This window comes from Anomaloglossus baeobatrachus, chromosome 7 (genome assembly GCF_048569485.1).
Source record: "Anomaloglossus baeobatrachus isolate aAnoBae1 chromosome 7, aAnoBae1.hap1, whole genome shotgun sequence".
Taxonomy (NCBI): Eukaryota; Metazoa; Chordata; class Amphibia; order Anura; family Aromobatidae; genus Anomaloglossus; species Anomaloglossus baeobatrachus.
In genome coordinates this window covers 305,753,200-305,771,317 of record NC_134359.1, presented here as the reverse complement: position 1 = coordinate 305,771,317, position 18,118 = coordinate 305,753,200, and the positions used below count along the sequence as shown (strand labels likewise).

Below are 18,118 nucleotides of genomic sequence, written 5' to 3'. Positions count from 1 at the left end.
TGTCTCTCTCTTGTCTGGACTAGTCCATTTAAACGGTCTCTGGATTGGGTCCCGGCGGGCTACAACCCTGTCCCGGTCACCTCAGGTACCCCGCTGCCGGATCTCCATCGCCTGTGGCCCTCACAGCCACCTAGTCCGGTAGTCCAGGGCTCCAACCCCGGCTACCACTTTCTCCGGGGAGCTGCAAGCTTCCCCTGTCAGCTTTTCACTGACTACAGCACAATTGAACTAAATCTCTCTCCACTTCCTTAGTTCCTCTCGCCCTTTTCCTGGGGAGGGGGTGAGTAGGGCCTGATTGGCTGGTGTACATCTGTGTGGGGGTTTTGTAGCTGCCAAGGAGGATAACCTCATTCTGTGACTACCTTGTTTTGCCAGGGCGTCACACATATTAATTTTTAATTAATAAGGACATAGTATTCCCCCTCCCCCACATATGTCAACATAGAGTGGGGAAGGGGGATGAAAGTAACACAGTAGGTGAGGGCTAAAGGAAAGCAACTTCAACAACTATGACAAGGTGCCCAAAATTTACTGAAAAGATCGGTACTACAATGTCCTCCATTTTGCAAAATTGTACTCCTCCATATTCGGAGGCTGTGTTGCATTAGTTTATATGTGGATAATTTATTGCTGTCCTGATGACATCTCATGTCAGGAATCATCTATCTTCCTTTTGCCCAGATTCAGAGGGACTGTCCCGATTTGAGGGCTCTCTCCCACAGTCCCGCTGTCACTGCTCTTGTCCCGGCTTCACCTCTCCGCGCAGAACGAGCATTGAAATGCTGGCGTGCTCGAAACACTTGAATCCCGCAGGTCGGACACTCAGGAGCTCAACTTGAGTAATGACTATGATGGAAGTCAGTGAGAAACTCGAGCATTTTTCTGGAAGACCACCCGGGGAGAACTGGGGGGGCAGGAAAATCGCTGAAATGGGACCAGCATGGGGAAGACGTCTGGACACATCTGTGACTCCAGGTCACTGCTGGGAGCAAAGTTGTCAGAGGATTACGCACCTTTAATGGAGTGACAAGAAAACATACACAATATAGGATAAAATGGATTTAACAGGAAAAATGATCACCCAAGATAAAGGACTAGAAGCGGTTTTAGTTTTTCCTATGATAATTTATTGTCTTGCTGTGTCCAACCTCTGTGGGGCTCAGACTGACGAGACAACCGGTGAGATCCACCAGTAACGGGAATCCGGCGTTCCGACACACCGGTTGGGCAGATGAAACTACTACAAAATAGAAGAACCCAAATCACGGATCACTTGAGTAGTTTGTCACATTTGTTATTCTGTCTCCAATATTATGATGATTTTTGTGACTTCACAGTTGAACGTTCTTCGAGGAAGGACACCGAACAAGTCATAGCCGAGTCCAGGAACATGTACACCAAGCAGAGAGCCTGAGACAACGGATCTGATTGTACGATTCATCTGATCCTTCACGTCTGGGGATCTATCCTCTGCCCAGAAGGGTGGATCTCGGCAGCATGATCTTCATAGTCAATGTGATCACTGTCCTCTTCACCTGGTAATCATGGGATCGTGTTACCGCAGGGGCTCACACACATGAGGAGAGGTCAGATCCTGGAGCTAAGTGACAAAGGAGACAAAACCACATTGTCATAGATTATATTCCGCACATCTCCAGGAAGATAACCATAAAATGTGAAAGACATTCTGTAACCGTCCCTCAATGCAAAGATCTGATCACGTAAAGGTCCCAGCTTCAATACGAGGCCGCAAAAGTGAGAACACATCTTATTTGTGTTTGTAATTTTCACAGAGATCAAGAGATAACCAAATAACCAAACACAGCAACAGCTACATCTGTGTGGCCTCATGAGTACATGAGTATACTTGGTACTGTCTCCTTTGTTGGTGATGATGTTTCCAGACAGCTTCTGTATGGAGACACTAGTCGCCTGCATTGCTCAGGTGGATTTTGGCTCATTCTTCCGCACACACTCCTCACATCCTGTATGGAGACACTAGTCCCTGCATTGCTCAGGTGGATTTTGTCCATTCTTCCGCACACACTCCTCACATCCTGTATGGAGACACTAGTCGCCTGCATTGCTCAGGTGGATTTTGCCCCATTCTTCCGCACACACTCCTCACATCCTGTATGGAGACACTAGTCGCCTGCATTGCTCAGGTGGATTTTGGCCCATTCTTCTGCACACACTCCTCACATCCTGTATGGAGACATTAGTCACCTGCATTGCTCAGGTGGATTTTGGTCCATTCTTCCACACACACTCCTCACATCCTGTATGGAGACACTAGTCGCCTGCATTGCTCAGGTGGATTTTGCCCCATTCTTCCGCACACACTCCTCACATCCTGTATGGAGACACTAGTCGCCTGCATTGCTCAGGTGGATTTTGGTCCATTCTTCCACACACACTCCTCACATCCTGTATGGAGACACTAGTCGCCTGCATTGCTCAGGTGGATTTTGGTCCATTCTTCCACACACACTCCTCACATCCTGTATGGAGACACTAGTCGCCTGCATTGCTCAGGTGGATTTTGGTCCATTCTTCCGCACACACTCCTCACATCCTGTATGGAGACACTAGTCGCCTGCATTGCTCAGGTGGATTTTGGCCCATTCTTCCGCACACACTCCTCACATCCTGTATGGAGATACTAGTCGCCTGCATTGCTCAGGTGGATTTTGGCCCATTCTTCCGCACACACTCCTCACATCCTGTATGGAGACACTAGTCGCCTGCATTGCTCAGGTGGATTTTGGTCCATTCTTCTACACACACTCCTCACATCCTGTATGGAGACACTAGTCGCCTGCATTGCTCAGGTGGATTTTGGCCCATTCTTCCGCACACACTCCTCACATCCTGTATGGAGACACTAGTCGCCTGCTTTGCTCAGGTGGATTTTGTCCATTCTTCCGCACACACTCCTCACATCCTGTATGGAGACACTAGTCGCCTGCATTGCTCAGGTGGATTTTGTCCATTCTTCTGCACACTCCTCACATCCTGTATGGAGACACTAGTCGCCTGCATTGCTCAGGTGGATTTTGCCCCATTCTTCCGCACACACTCCTCACATCCTGTATGGAGACACTAGTCGCCTGCATTGCTCAGGTGGATTTTGGCCCATTCTTCTGCACACACTCCTCACATCCTGTATGGAGACATTAGTCACCTGCATTGCTCAGGTGGATTTTGGTCCATTCTTCCACACACACACTCCTCACATCCTGTATGGAGACACTAGTCGCCTGCATTGCTCAGGTGGATTTTGGTCCATTCTTCCACACACACTCCTCACATCCTGTATGGAGACACTAGTCGCCTGCATTGCTCAGGTGGATTTTGCCCCATTCTTCCGCACACACTCCTCACATCCTGTATGGAGACACTAGTCGCCTGCATTGCTCAGGTGGATTTTGCCCCATTCTTCCGCACACACTCCTCACATCCTGTATGGAGACACTAGTCGCCTGCATTGCTCAGGTGGATTTTGGCCCATTCTTCTGCACACACTCCTCACATCCTGTATGGAGACACTAGTCGCCTGCATTGCTCAGGTGGATTTTGCCCCATTCTTCCGCACACACTCCTCACATCCTGTATGGAGACACTAGTCGCCTGCATTGCTCAGGTGGATTTTGGTCCATTCTTCCACACACACTCCTCACATCCTGTATGGAGACACTAGTCGCCTGCATTGCTCAGGTGGATTTTGGTCCATTCTTCCACACACACTCCTCACATCCTGTATGGAGACACTAGTCGCCTGCATTGCTCAGGTGGATTTTGGTCCATTCTTCCGCACACACTCCTCACATCCTGTATGGAGACACTAGTCGCCTGCATTGCTCAGGTGGATTTTGGCCCATTCTTCCGCACACACTCCTCACATCCTGTATGGAGATACTAGTCGCCTGCATTGCTCAGGTGGATTTTGGCCCATTCTTCCGCACACACTCCTCACATCCTGTATGGAGACACTAGTCGCCTGCATTGCTCAGGTGGATTTTGGTCCATTCTTCTACACACACTCCTCACATCCTGTATGGAGACACTAGTCGCCTGCATTGCTCAGGTGGATTTTGGTCCATTCTTCCGCACACACTCCTCACATCCTGTATGGAGACACTAGTCGCCTGCATTGCTCAGGTGGATTTTGGCCCATTCTTCCGCACACACTCCTCACATCCTGTATGGAGACACTAGTCACCTGCATTGCTCAGGTGCATTTTGGCCCATTCTTCCGCACACACTCCTCACATCCTGTATGGAGACACTAGTCGCCTGCATTGCTCAGGTGGATTTTGGTCCATTCTTCCACACACACTCCTCACATCCTGTATGGAGACACTAGTCGCCTGCATTGCTCAGGTGGATTTTGGTCCATTCTTCCGCACACACTCCTCACATCCTGTATGGAGACACTAGTCGCCTGCATTGCTCAGGTGGATTTTGGCCCATTCTTCCGCACACACTCCTCACATCCTGTATGGAGATACTAGTCGCCTGCATTGCTCAGGTGGATTTTGGCCCATTCTTCCGCACACACTCCTCACATCCTGTATGGAGACACTAGTCGCCTGCATTGCTCAGGTGGATTTTGGTCCATTCTTCTACACACACTCCTCACATCCTGTATGGAGACACTAGTCGCCTGCATTGCTCAGGTGGATTTTGGTCCATTCTTCCGCACACACTCCTCACATCCTGTATGGAGACACTAGTCGCCTGCATTGCTCAGGTGGATTTTGGCCCATTCTTCCGCACACACTCCTCACATCCTGTATGGAGACACTAGTCACCTGCATTGCTCAGGTGGATTTTGGCCCATTCTTCCGCACACACTCCTCACATCCTGTATGGAGACACTAGTCACCTGCATTGCTCAGGTGGATTTTGGCCCATTCTTCCACACACACTCCTCACATCCTGTATGGAGACACTAGTCGCCTGCATTGCTCAGGTGGATTTTGGCCCATTCTTCCGCACACACTCCTCACATCCTGTATGGAGACACTAGTCACCTGCATTGCTCAGGTGGATTTTGGTCCATTCTTCCGCACACACTCCTCACATCCTGTATGGAGACACTAGTCGCCTGCATTGCTCAGGTGGATTTTGGTCCATTCTTCCACACACTCCTCACATCCTGTATGGAGACACTAGTCGCCTGCATTGCTCAGGTGGATTTTGGTCCATTCTTCCGCACACACTCCTCACATCCTGTATGGAGACACTAGTCGTCTGCATTGCTCAGGTGGGTTTTGGCTCATTCTTCCGCACACACTCCTCACATCCTGTATGGAGACACTAGTCGCCTGCATTGCTCAGGTGAATTTTGGCCCATTCTTCCGCACACTCCTCACATCCTGTATGGAGACACTAGTCACCTGCATTGCTCAGGTGGATTTTGGCCCATTCTTCCGCACACTCCTCACATCCTGTATGGAGACACTAGTCACCTGCATTGCTCAGGTGGATTTTGGCCCATTCTTCCACACACACTCCTCACATCCTGTATGGAGACACTAGTCACCTGCATTGCTCAGGTGGATTTTGGTCCATTCTTCCGCACACACTCCTCACATCCTGTATGGAGACACTAGTCGCCTGCATTGCTCAGGTGGATTTTGGCCCATTCTTCCGCACACACTCCTCACATCCTGTATGGAGACACTAGTCGCCTGCATTGCTCAGGTGGATTTTGGCCCATTCTTCCGCACACACTCCTCACATCCTGTATGGAGACACTAGTCACCTGCATTGCTCAGGTGGATTTTGGCCCATTCTTCTGCACACACTCCTCACATCCTGTATGGAGACACTAGTCGCCTGCATTGCTCAGGTGGATTTTGGCCCATTCTTCCGCACACACTCCTCACATCCTGTATGGAGACACTAGTCACCTGCATTGCTCAGGTGGATTTTGGCCCATTCTTCTGCACACACTCCTCACATCCTGTATGGAGACACTAGTCGCCTGCATTGCTCAGGTGGATTTTGGTCCATTCCTCCGCACACACTCCTCACATCCTGTATGGAGACACTAGTCACCTGCATTGCTCAGGTGGATTTTGGCCCATTCTTCCACACACACACTCCTCACATCCTGTATGGAGATACTAGTCCCTGCATTGCTCAGGTGGATTTTGGCCCATTCTTCCGCACACACTCCTCACATCCTGTATGGAGACACTAGTCACCTGCATTGCTCAGGTGGATTTTGGCCCATTCTTCTGCACACACACTCCTCACATCCTGTATGGAGACACTAGTCGCTTGCATTGCTCAGGTGGATTTTGGCCCATTCTTCCGCACACACTCCTCACATCCTGTATGGAGACACTAGTCACCTGCATTGCTCAGGTGGATTTTGGCCCATTCTTCCGCACACACACTCCTCACATCCTGTATGGAGACACTAGTCGCCTGCATTGCTCAGGTGGATTTTGGTCCATTCTTCCGCACACACACTCCTCACATCCTGTATGGAGACACCAGTCACCTGCATTGCTCAGGTGGATTTTGGCCCATTCTTCCGCACACACACTCCTCACATCCTGTATGGAGACACTAGTCGCCTGCATTGCTCAGGTGGATTTTGGCCCATTCTTCCGCACACACTCCTCACATCCTGTATGGAGACACTAGTCGCCTGCATTGCTCAGGTGGATTTTGGTCCATTCTTCCACACACACTCCTCACATCCTGTATGGAGACACTAGTCCCTGCATTGCTCAGGTGGATTTTGGCCCATTCTTCCGCACACACTCCTCACATCCTGTATGGAGACACTAGTCACCTGCATTGCTCAGGTGGATTTTGGCCCATTCTTCCTCCGCACACTCCTCACATCCTGTATGGAGACACTAGTCACCTGCATTGCTCAGGTGGATTTTGGCCCATTCTTCCGCACACACTCCTCACATCCTGTATGGAGACACTAGTCACCTGCATTGCTCAGGTGGATTTTGGCCCATTCTTCCGCACACACTCCTCACATCCTGTATGGAGACACTAGTTACCTGCATTGCTCAGGTGGATTTTGGTCCATTCTTCCGCACACACTCCTCACATCCTGTATGGAGACTCTAGTCACCTGCATTGCTTAGGTGGATTTTGGTCCATTCTTCCGCACACACTCCTCACATCCTGTATGGAGACACTAGTCGCCTGCATTGCTCAGGCGGATTTTGGCCCATTCTTCCACACACATTCCTCACATCCTGTATGGAGACACTAGTCACCTGCATTGCTCAGGTGGATTTTGGTCCATTCTTCCGCACACACACTCCTCACATCCTGTATGGAGACACTAGTCCCTGCATTGCTCAGGTGGATTTTGGCCATTCTTCCGCACACACACTCCTCACATCCTGTATGGAGACACTAGTCGCCTGCATTGCTCAGGTGGATTTTGGCCCATTCTTCCGCACACACTCCTCACATCCTGTATGGAGACACTAGTCGCCTGCATTGCTCAGGTGGATTTTGGCCCATTCTTCTGCACACACTCCTCACATCCTGTATGGAGACACTAGTCGCCTGCATTGCTCAGGTGGATTTTGGTCCATTCTTCCGCACACACTCCTCACATCCTGTATGGAGACACTAGTCGCCTGCATTGCTCAGGTGGATTTTGGCCCATTCTTCCGCACACACTCCTCACATCCTGTATGGAGACACTAGTCGCCTGCATTGCTCAGGGGGATTTTGGCCCATTCTTCCGCACACACTCCTCACATCCTGTATGGAGACACTAGTCACCTGCATTGCTCAGGTGGAATTTGGTCCATTCTTCCGCACACACTCCTCACATCCTGTATGGAGACACTAGTCGCCTGCATTGCTCAGGTGGATTTTGGCCCATTCTTCCGCACACACTCCTCACATCCTGTATGGAGACACTAGTCGCCTGCATTGCTCAGGTGGATTTTGGCCCATTCTTCCGCACACACACTCCTCACATCCTGTATGGAGACACTAGTCGCCTACATTGCTCAGGTGGATTTTGGTCCATTCTTCCGCACACACACTCCTCACATCCTGTATGGAGACACTAGTCGTCTGCATTGCTCAGGTGGATTTTGGCCCATTCTTCCGCACACACTCCTCACATCCTGTATGGAGACACTAGTCGCCTGCATTGCTCAGGTGGATTTTGGCCCATTCTTCCGCACACACTCCTCACATCCTGTATGGAGACACTAGTCGCCTGCATTGCTCAGGTGGATTTTGGCCCATTCTTCCGCACACACACTCCTCACATCCTGTATGGAGACACTAGTCGCCTGCATTGCTCAGGTGGATTTTGGTCCATTCTTCCGCACACACACTCCTCACATCCTGTATGGAGACACTAGTCGTCTGCATTGCTCAGGTGGATTTTGGCCCATTCTTCCGCACACACTCCTCACATCCTGTATGGAGACACTAGTCGCCTGCATTGCTCAGGTGGATTTTGGCCCATTCTTCCGCACACACTCCTCACATCCTGTATGGAGACACTAGTCGCCTGCATTGCTCAGGTGGATTTTGGTCCATTCTTCCTCACACACTCCTCACATCCTGTATGGAGACACTAGTCTCCTGCATTGCTCAGGTGGATTTTGGCCCATTCTTCTGCACACACTCCTCACCTCCTGTATGGAGACACTAGTCCCTGCATTGCTCAGGTGGATTTTGGTCCATTCTTCCACACACACTCCTCACATCCTGTATGGAGACACTAGTCCCTGCATTGCTCAGGTGGATTTTGGCCCATTCTTCCGCACACACTCCTCACATCCTGTATGGAGACACTAGTCACCTGCATTGCTCAGGTGGATTTTGGCCCATTCTTCCTCCGCACACTCCTCACATCCTGTATGGAGACACTAGTCACCTGCATTGCTCAGGTGGATTTTGGCCCATTCTTCCGCACACACTCCTCACATCCTGTATGGAGACACTAGTCGCCTGCATTGCTCAGGTGGATTTTGGTCCATTCTTCCGCACACACTCCTCACATCCTGTATGGAGACTCTAGTCACCTGCATTGCTTAGGTGGATTTTGGTCCATTCTTCCGCACACACTCCTCACATCCTGTATGGAGACACTAGTCGCCTGCATTGCTCAGGCGGATTTTGGCCCATTCTTCCACACACACCCCTCACATCCTGTATGGAGACACTAGTCACCTGCATTGCTCAGGTGGATTTTGGTCCATTCTTCCGCACACACACTCCTCACATCCTGTATGGAGACACTAGTCCCTGCATTGCTCAGGTGGATTTTGGCCATTCTTCCGCACACACACTCCTCACATCCTGTATGGAGACACTAGTCGCCTGCATTGCTCAGGTGGATTTTGGCCCATTCTTCCGCACACACTCCTCACATCCTGTATGGAGACACTAGTCGCCTGCATTGCTCAGGTGGATTTTGGCCCATTCTTCTGCACACACTCCTCACATCCTGTATGGAGACACTAGTCTCCTGCATTGCTCAGGTGGATTTTGGCCCATTCTTCCGCACACACTCCTCACATCCTGTATGGAGACACTAGTCGCCTGCATTGCTCAGGTGGATTTTGGCCCATTCTTCCACACACACTCCTCACATCCTGTATGGAGACACTAGTCACCTGCATTGCTCAGGTGGATTTTGGCCCATTCTTCCGCACACACTCCTCACATCCTGTATGGAGACACTAGTCGCCTGCATTGCTCAGGTGGATTTTGGCCCATTCTTCCGCACACACTCCTCACATCCTGTATGGAGACACTAGTCGCCTGCATTGCTCAGGTGGATTTTGGCCCATTCTTCTGCACACACTCCTCACATCCTGTATGGAGACACTAGTCGCCTGCATTGCTCAGGTGGATTTTGGTCCATTCTTCCGCACACACTCCTCACATCCTGTATGGAGACACTAGTCACCTGCATTGCTCAGGTGGATTTTGGTCCATTCTTCCACACACACTCCTCACATCCTGTATGGAGACACTAGTCACCTGCATTGCTCAGGTGGATTTTGGCCCATTCTTCCGCACACACTCCTCACATCCTGTATGGAGACACTAGTCGCCTGCATTGCTCAGGTGGATTTTGGCCCATTCTTCCGCACACACTCCTCACATCCTGTATGGAGACACTAGTCGCCTGCATTGCTCAGGGGGATTTTGGCCCATTCTTCCGCACACACTCCTCACATCCTGTATGGAGACACTAGTCGCCTGCATTGCTCAGGTGGATTTTGGCCCATTCTTCCGCACACACTCCTCACATCCTGTATGGAGACACTAGTCACCTGCATTGCTCAGGTGGATTTTGGCCCATTCTTCCGCACACACTCCTCACATCCTGTATGGAGACACTAGTCACCTGCATTGCTCAGGTGGATTTTGGCCCATTCTTCCGCACACACTCCTCACATCCTGTATGGAGACACTAGTCACCTGCATTGCTCAGGTGGATTTTGTCCATTCTTCTGCACACACTCCTCACATCCTGTATGGAGACACTAGTCGCCTGCATTGCTCAGGTGGATTTTGGCCCATTCTTCCGCACACACTCCTCACATCCTGTATGGAGACACTAGTCGCCTGCATTGCTCAGGTGGATTTTGGTCCATTCTTCCGCACACACACTCCTCACATCTTGTATGGAGACACTAGTCGTCTGCATTGCTCAGGTGGATTTTGGTCCATTCTTCCGCACACACTCCTCACATCCTGTATGGAGACACTAGTCACCTGCATTGCTCAGGTGGATTTTGTCCATTCTTCCACACACACTCCTCACATCCTGTATGGAGACACTAGTCGCCTGCATTGCTCAGGTGGATTTTGGCCCATTCTTCCGCACACACTCTTCACATCCTGTATGGAGACACTAGTCGCCTGCATTGCTCAGGTGGATTTTGGCCCATTCTTCCGCACACACTCCTCACATCCTGTATGGAGACACTAGTCACCTGCATTGCTCAGGTGGATTTTGGTCCATTCTTCCGCACACACTCCTCACATCCTGTATGGAGACACTAGTCGCCTGCATTGCTGAGGTGGATTTTGGCCCATTCTTCCACACACACTCCTCACATCCTGTATGGAGACACTAGTCGCCTGCATTGCTCAGGTGGATTTTGGCTCATTCTTCCGCACACACTCCTCACATCCTGTATGGAGACACTGGTCACCTGCATTGCTCAGGTGGATTTTGGTCCATTCTTCCACACACACTCCTCACATCCTGTATGGAGACACTAGTCACTTGCATTGCTCAGGTGGATTTTGGCCCATTCTTCCGCACACACTCCTCACATCCTGTATGGAGACACTAGTCGCCTGCATTGCTCAGGTGGATTTTGGCTCATTCTTCCGCACACACTCCTCACATCCTGTATGGAGACACTAGTCACCTGCATTGCTCAGGTGGATTTTGGTCCATTCTTCCACGCACACTCCTCACATCCTGTATGGAGACACTGGTCGCCTGCATTGCTCAGGCGGATTTTGGCCCTTTCTTCCGCACACACTCCTCACATCCTGTATGGAGACACTAGTCACCTGCATTGCTCAGGTGGATTTTGGTCCATTCTTCCGCACACACTCCTCACATCCTGTATGGAGACACTAGTCACCTGCATTGCTCAGGTGGATTTTGGCCCATTCTTCCGCGCACACACACTCCTCACATTCTGCAGGTCCCGGCTCCTTCTATGACCTTTGAGCTTTAGTTCCTTCCAGGCATTTTCTATTGGATTCTATTGGATTCAGATCCGGTGAGTGGCTTGGCATTCTAGTAGATTTATTTTCTTTCTCTGAGAGTTTCCTTGGCCGTGTGTTTGGGATCATTGTCTTGCTGAAGTGTTCCTTATGTAGTTTGCCAGTGCCATCTGCTGAAAAACAGCCGCACATCATGATGTTCCCACCTCCACACTTCACTGTTGTTGGTGTTTTGTGGTAATTTTCCTTTTGGCCTCCAAACATGGGGTGTATTATGGCCTCCAAACAGTTCAGTTTTGGTCTCATTTGAAAAGACCATATTCTCCAGTTTTCACAGGTTTATCTAAATGTTGTGGAGCACACTTATACGTTCTTGAACCTGCTTTTTGTTCACAGTGGAGTCTTGTGTGGTGAACGTTCATACAGGCCATGGAGGGGGTGTGCATTACTTATAGTTTTCTGAGAAACAATGGCCCCTGGTGATTCCCGGTCTTTCTGTAGCTCTCCACAGGTGTCATTGGCTCTTGGACAACTCTTCTGATAATTCTTTTCACTCCTTTCTGGAATGGTGAAATTACATTCTTCCCACTTCTGGATTATGGCCCCCACAGAGATCACTGGAACCTTCAGGAGTTTAGAGATTCTTCTATATCCAATGCTATCAGTATGTTTTACAACAATGAGGTTGCAAATGTCTTGAGACAGCTCACTGGCTTTACCCATCATGAGATGTTTCTTGTGTGGCACCTTGGTAATGAGGCACCTTTTTATAGACCATCAGTTGAACCAGCTGATATTATTTGTCACTAAGTGTCAGGATTGCTTTCTAATTACTCATAGATTTGAGCTGGTGTTAGGACTTTCCTGGGCTCTTTGCACCTCTCTTTCGTAATGTGTTCAATACTTTTTCCACCTAATTTATGGACATTTATGGTTTGATTTCTTTGACTATGTGGATTGGATGTGTTGTTACTGACGTCTGGTGAGAATTTCATGTCAAGTGCACCTTTAGAAATATATGTACATAGAAAATTGGTGAAATGTTCAGTTCTTATTTCACCTACTGTATGTGGACATTGACAGATTTGGTGATTCAGATCTCAGCATATAAGGATGCTTTCACGAGGGTTTTCTAAACTGTCTTGTGATACAGCAATATCAAGTTCACAGTCCCTACTAGCACCATGCAAGGAGCCAATGAATCACATGTGGTCCCCGGCCTGATAGAACTTTCCTATAACAGCTGATAATGAAGACATGAACGTACCTGCATCTCGGAGAAGCTTCTTGAGTTGATCAGTTTTCCTTCTCAGTAACCCTGAGTCCATCTTATCATCATCTGACACCAGCAGTAGGTCAGCGGCCTGTTTCACAATTCTGGGCTGTTCCTGCAGGACATACCTTTTCCGGTAATCACTACTGTCCTCCAGATCATCAATGATCACCACAACATTCTTCTTTCCTGTAGACAGGAAAGAGCTAAGATCAGCCTGGATTTTATGGGTTTTTGTTTGCAAATATGACAACAGCAAGTGCCGACATATCGATATCCTTTTTGAAGTAGTTTCTCAAAAAGCAATATGCAAGTAGACCCACCATGTCTGCCCCTCTATAGTCATTCCAAAAATAGCAATGATCTATGCGGAAATCCTCTCTAGTGATGGCCCTCATATTGCTACCAAGCTTCATTCAATATTGATGGATCCTACCAGCTGACACATTGGTGGTGCCTCGTTATGTGCCCCATGATATTACTGTTTCTACTTAGTTTTCAGAACTTCTAAATGTCTATTAAATATCTCGTCTCTTACCAAGTATCATACAAAGCGTTTCCAGTTCCTGGTCATACAGAGAGTCGGTCACATCGGTGACGTTGACTCTTCCTCTGTTCTTGCTGTGATAAAGGATCCCGAATGTGCACTGATTGATGTCATCTAAGAACTTCTGGAACGGCTGTTTATTATGGATGAAGCAACTCTTCACATTGGCAACGAGAGAACTGAAGTCCTCAGATCTGAGCGTCTCCACCAGCCAGCGGTAATCCCTGTCCGTAGATCTGGAGAAGATTCCAACCCGCCTCTGATAAGAGATAGATCAGATGGATGATGTTCAGGAGTGAAACATTGGGAAACTCAAGTAGAGTCACATCATCCTCACGTCTTCATAAATAACAAGCAAAGATCATTATCAATTGCATTGTGAAGTTTCCCTGATCTTAGAGAAAGTGCCATAAAGCAACTAATGATAAATATCCAAAGGAACCAATGTTCACCGATGACTCGGGCTGATGTCCATGACAATATATCTTGAATTCAGGTCCTAGAGACCTAAAAGGGGATTGTACAATAAAATATAACCTTTATTAATAAATACTATTAAAACATTTTTGATAACAATTCCACACAATTTTGAAGCCGATCTGAAACACACAGTTACAAATAACCGGGCTCAGATACAAGAATAGCAGTGACTGGGAGCGGTTATCTCAGTCACAGCCGCTACAATTAATTCTATAAAATATGTCCAGGCCTGAACAGTAATTATGCCTATGCAGACTCCTATATGCCACTGCAACACAATACGGCCACAAGACTTCGAAGCCTGTCCCTTTAGTATAGGGAGAACCATAAACACCCCAAACTATAGGCTACCAGTTCACTATCGCCTATTAAATATATTTGTAGGCTAGTATAATGATGTTCTAGAGGTCCCAGAACGACTGGGGAAGAAGTCAATAATAGCCTCAATACCTCAACGCGTTTCCTCTCGCCTATGATGGTGAGATTCATCAGGAGGTGATCAGAAGAGTCTGGCCCCTAATCCCAGACCATGTGTTAATGCTGTATGTCAGCAGCACATGTTTGATAGACCCCACATGTGCAGACCACAGGCAACAGCCCCCTTAATAGAGTGTCAGCAACTCATATACCGTATTTTTCGCTTTATAAGACACACTTTTTTTCCCCCAAAATTGTGGGGAAAATAGGGGTGCGTCTTACAAAGTGACTGTAACTTACCGGGCAGTAATGCGGCGGTGGAGTGAGTCACAGGAGGCTGGTGCGGCCGCCATGGATCCCCGGCAATCGGCTGCGGAGGCGGCCGCCATGGATCCCGCGGCAATCGGTTGCGGTGGCGGCAGCCATGGATCCCCCGGCAATCGGCTGCGGAGGCGGCCGCCATGGATCCCGCGGCAATCGGTTGCGGTGGCGGCAGCCATGGATCCCTCGGCAATCGACTGCGGTGGCAGCCGCCATGGATCCCCCGGCAATCGGCTGCGGTGGCGGTCACCATAGCCGAAATCTTTATCTGCGCCTGCGCTGCCTCCAACGCGACTTCCGGAAAATGGCTGCGGAGGTGACGCAGGCGCAGATGGAGATCTCGGAGAAGAGAGATCTCCATCTGCGCATGCGCTGCCTTCCGTAGCCATTTTCCTGAAGTCCATCGCGTCGGAGGCTACGCAGGCGCAGATAGAGATCGCGGCTCTCAAAGATCGCGATCTGCGCATGCGCAGGCTCCATTTTAGATCTCCGCAGCAGCCGGAGACTATCATAAGAAAGAGGAGAGAGAGAAGAACGATTCTCCCTCTCCTCGCTAGGGCTGGATGCTGATTGGTGGAGACAACTTCTGCAGAGCTGCCTCCACCAATCAGTGATCTGAGCCTGACAAATGTTATCAGTTGAACGAAGGGTCCTAATAGGTGAGCAAAAAACACTGAAGGGGAACACAACCCCCATCATCAGCCTTCAGAATATACTGTATCAATCGGTGTATTCAGAAGGATGATGGGGGCTGTAGTCCTTTATTGTAAACACTCCAGGGAGGGACTAATGTAGTGGCCAAAGTGTAAATGTAACTACAACCCCCCTCATCTTTCAGAATACAGCCATGTATGGTATACAGTACATGGGTGTATTCCTAAGGATGAGGGGGGTGGTAGTCCCAGATCCCCATAAAAGTGCATCATGCAGGTCCCCCATAGCCGTGTCATCCACGGATCCCACATAACAGTGCATCATCGACAGGTCCCCCATAATAGTGCATCATCCACAGGTCCCCATAATAGTGCGTCATCCACAGGTCCCCCATAATAGTGCGTCATCCACAGGTCCCCCATAGCAGTGCGTCATCCACAGGTCCCCCATGGCAGTCCCCCACAGCAGTGTCATCCACAGGTCCCCAATAATAGTGCATCATCCTCAGGTCCCCCATAACAGTGCGTCATCCACAGGTCCCCCATAGCAATGCATCATCCACATTTCCCCCATAATAGTGCATCATCCACAGGTCCCCCATAGCAGTGTGTTATCCACAGGTCCCCCATAGCAGTGCGTTATCCACAGATCCCCCACAGCAGTGTCATCCACAGGTCCCCAATAATAGTGCATCATCCTCAGGTCCCCCATAACAGTGCGCCATCCACAGGTTCCCCATAGCAGTGTCATCTACAGGTCCCCCATAGCAGTGTCATCCACAGGTCCCCCATAACAGTGCGCCATCCACAGGTTCCCCATAGCAGTGTCATCTACAGGTCCCCCATAGCAGTGTCATCCACAGGTCCCCCATAGCAGTGTCATCCACAGGTTCCCCATAGCAGTGTCATCCACAGGTCCCCCATAGCAGTGCGTTATCCACAGGTCCCCCACAGCAGTGCATCATCCACAGATCCCCCATAACAGACCCTCCTGTTGAGTCTAAATTGTTAAAATAATGTTTTTTTTAATCTTATTAAAATGTTTTAGCACACTATTTGGCTCAATTCTTTTTTTTCTCATTTTCCTCCTCTAAAACCTAGGTGCGTCTTATAAAGCGAAAAATACGGTAGTTAGTGTTTCACAGCCCTCTCTGATATGCATTGGTTCAGGGCGTGACACTGCATGGATCAGATATGCCTCGGTGTGACCCCTACACATGGTCTGGGATTAGGGGCCAGACTCTTCTGATCACCTCCTGATGAATCTCACCATCATAGGCGAGAGGAAACGCGTTGAGGTATTGAGGCTATTATTGACTTCTTCCCCAGTCGTTCTGGGACCTCTAGAACATCATTATACTAGCCTACAAATATATATAATGGGCGATAGTGAACTGGTAGCCTATAGTTTGGGGTGTTTATGGTTCTCCCTATACTAAAGGGACAGGCTTCGAAGTCTTGTGGCCGTATTGTGTTGCAGTGGCATATAGGAGTCTGCATAGGCATAATTACTGTTCAGGCCTGGACATATTTTATAGAATTAATTGTAGCGGCTGTGACTGAGATAACCGCTCCCAGTCACTGCTATTCTTGTATCTGAGCCCGGTCATTTGTAACTGTGTGTTTCAGATCGGCTTCAAAATTGTGTGGAATTGTTATCAAAAATGTTTTTAATAGTATTTATTAATAAAGGTTATATTTTATTATACTGTCCACACAGCCAGTGATTTTTTTATATTAGTGGACGATTTGTAGGTCGATACAGTGACTGATAAAAGGGGATTGTCTCAGAAACCAATCCCATGTCCCTACAAATTATTTGGGCAATTGAGAGTCACTATGTAAACAAGACAATCTCAATTGATTAGTCGCTTTATCTCAATAGCAAGAAAAACTTCAAAGAACTATGAAATTAGACTACAAGAATATGAGGACTTTTGAACTGGTGGAGGAGATGATGAGGATAAAGCTGCTCGTGAGGACCAGTATAGGATCCATATCCTATATACAGTATGTAGGATCCACATCTCATGGACATATCAGGCCTTGGTGATTCCATAATAACTCCTGACTTCTTCTTACCCGTGCTGAGGGATGTCGTTGGCTGGTATCTGTGAAGTAAAGCGATAGGAGGATTGTAGTTTTGTTGTAATAGAGTATGATGCGTGATTCTAGAACTTAGAACAGTTACAAATTATCAAACCTTTTAAAACTGGAGTTTGTCAAATTTAAAATAAAAAAAATTGTGAATGAATCTATTTGCCACAAATCTCAATGCTGCAAAGCCTCCAACTGCTGCAAAGCCTCCAACTGCTGCAAAGCCTCCAACTCAATCACAGGCTTAGTAATGTTACGGTGATCTCACCATAGAAACTAATAGTAATCAGATAGTAACCCAGAGCCCATTTATAACACAGCACAACGATAGACTTTACATATTTTTTAAATTTAAAATCATTCCATAAATTATCCCTCTTAGTTGTGATAAGGCAGACCATTATGGGTAGAACAATGACTCCAACTGACAATGTCGCTGTCAGAGGTAACATCATTCTGATGAGACTGAGGCGAGTGGTGTGTCATATATTGGATATCTGCTTGCTCCTAAAAAATACACTGTCTGAAAGCCAATTGTGAGCTGCGTTTGGTACTACTACTTGCCGAAACACTGGTGCCAGTGGTAGTACTACTGCAGCTGCTGCTAGT

General features: G+C 48.5%; 1 protein-coding gene across 1 annotated transcript in view; it reads right to left on the bottom strand.

Annotated features, from left to right (window-relative positions):
- Positions 1-1,122: 1,122 nt before the first annotated feature.
- Positions 1,123-18,118, bottom strand: part of LOC142246576 (uncharacterized) — a 51,841-nt gene continuing 34,845 nt past the window's right edge. Inside the window, exons 4-7 of the mRNA XM_075319642.1 lie at positions 17,495-17,523; positions 13,533-13,800; positions 12,989-13,183; positions 1,123-1,600 (exon numbers count right to left, since the gene is read on the bottom strand). Coding sequence (XP_075175757.1) covers positions 1,569-1,600; positions 12,989-13,183; positions 13,533-13,800; positions 17,495-17,523 — 524 coding nt within the window. The 3' untranslated portion in view covers positions 1,123-1,568. The remainder of the gene's footprint in view (positions 1,601-12,988; positions 13,184-13,532; positions 13,801-17,494; positions 17,524-18,118) is intronic.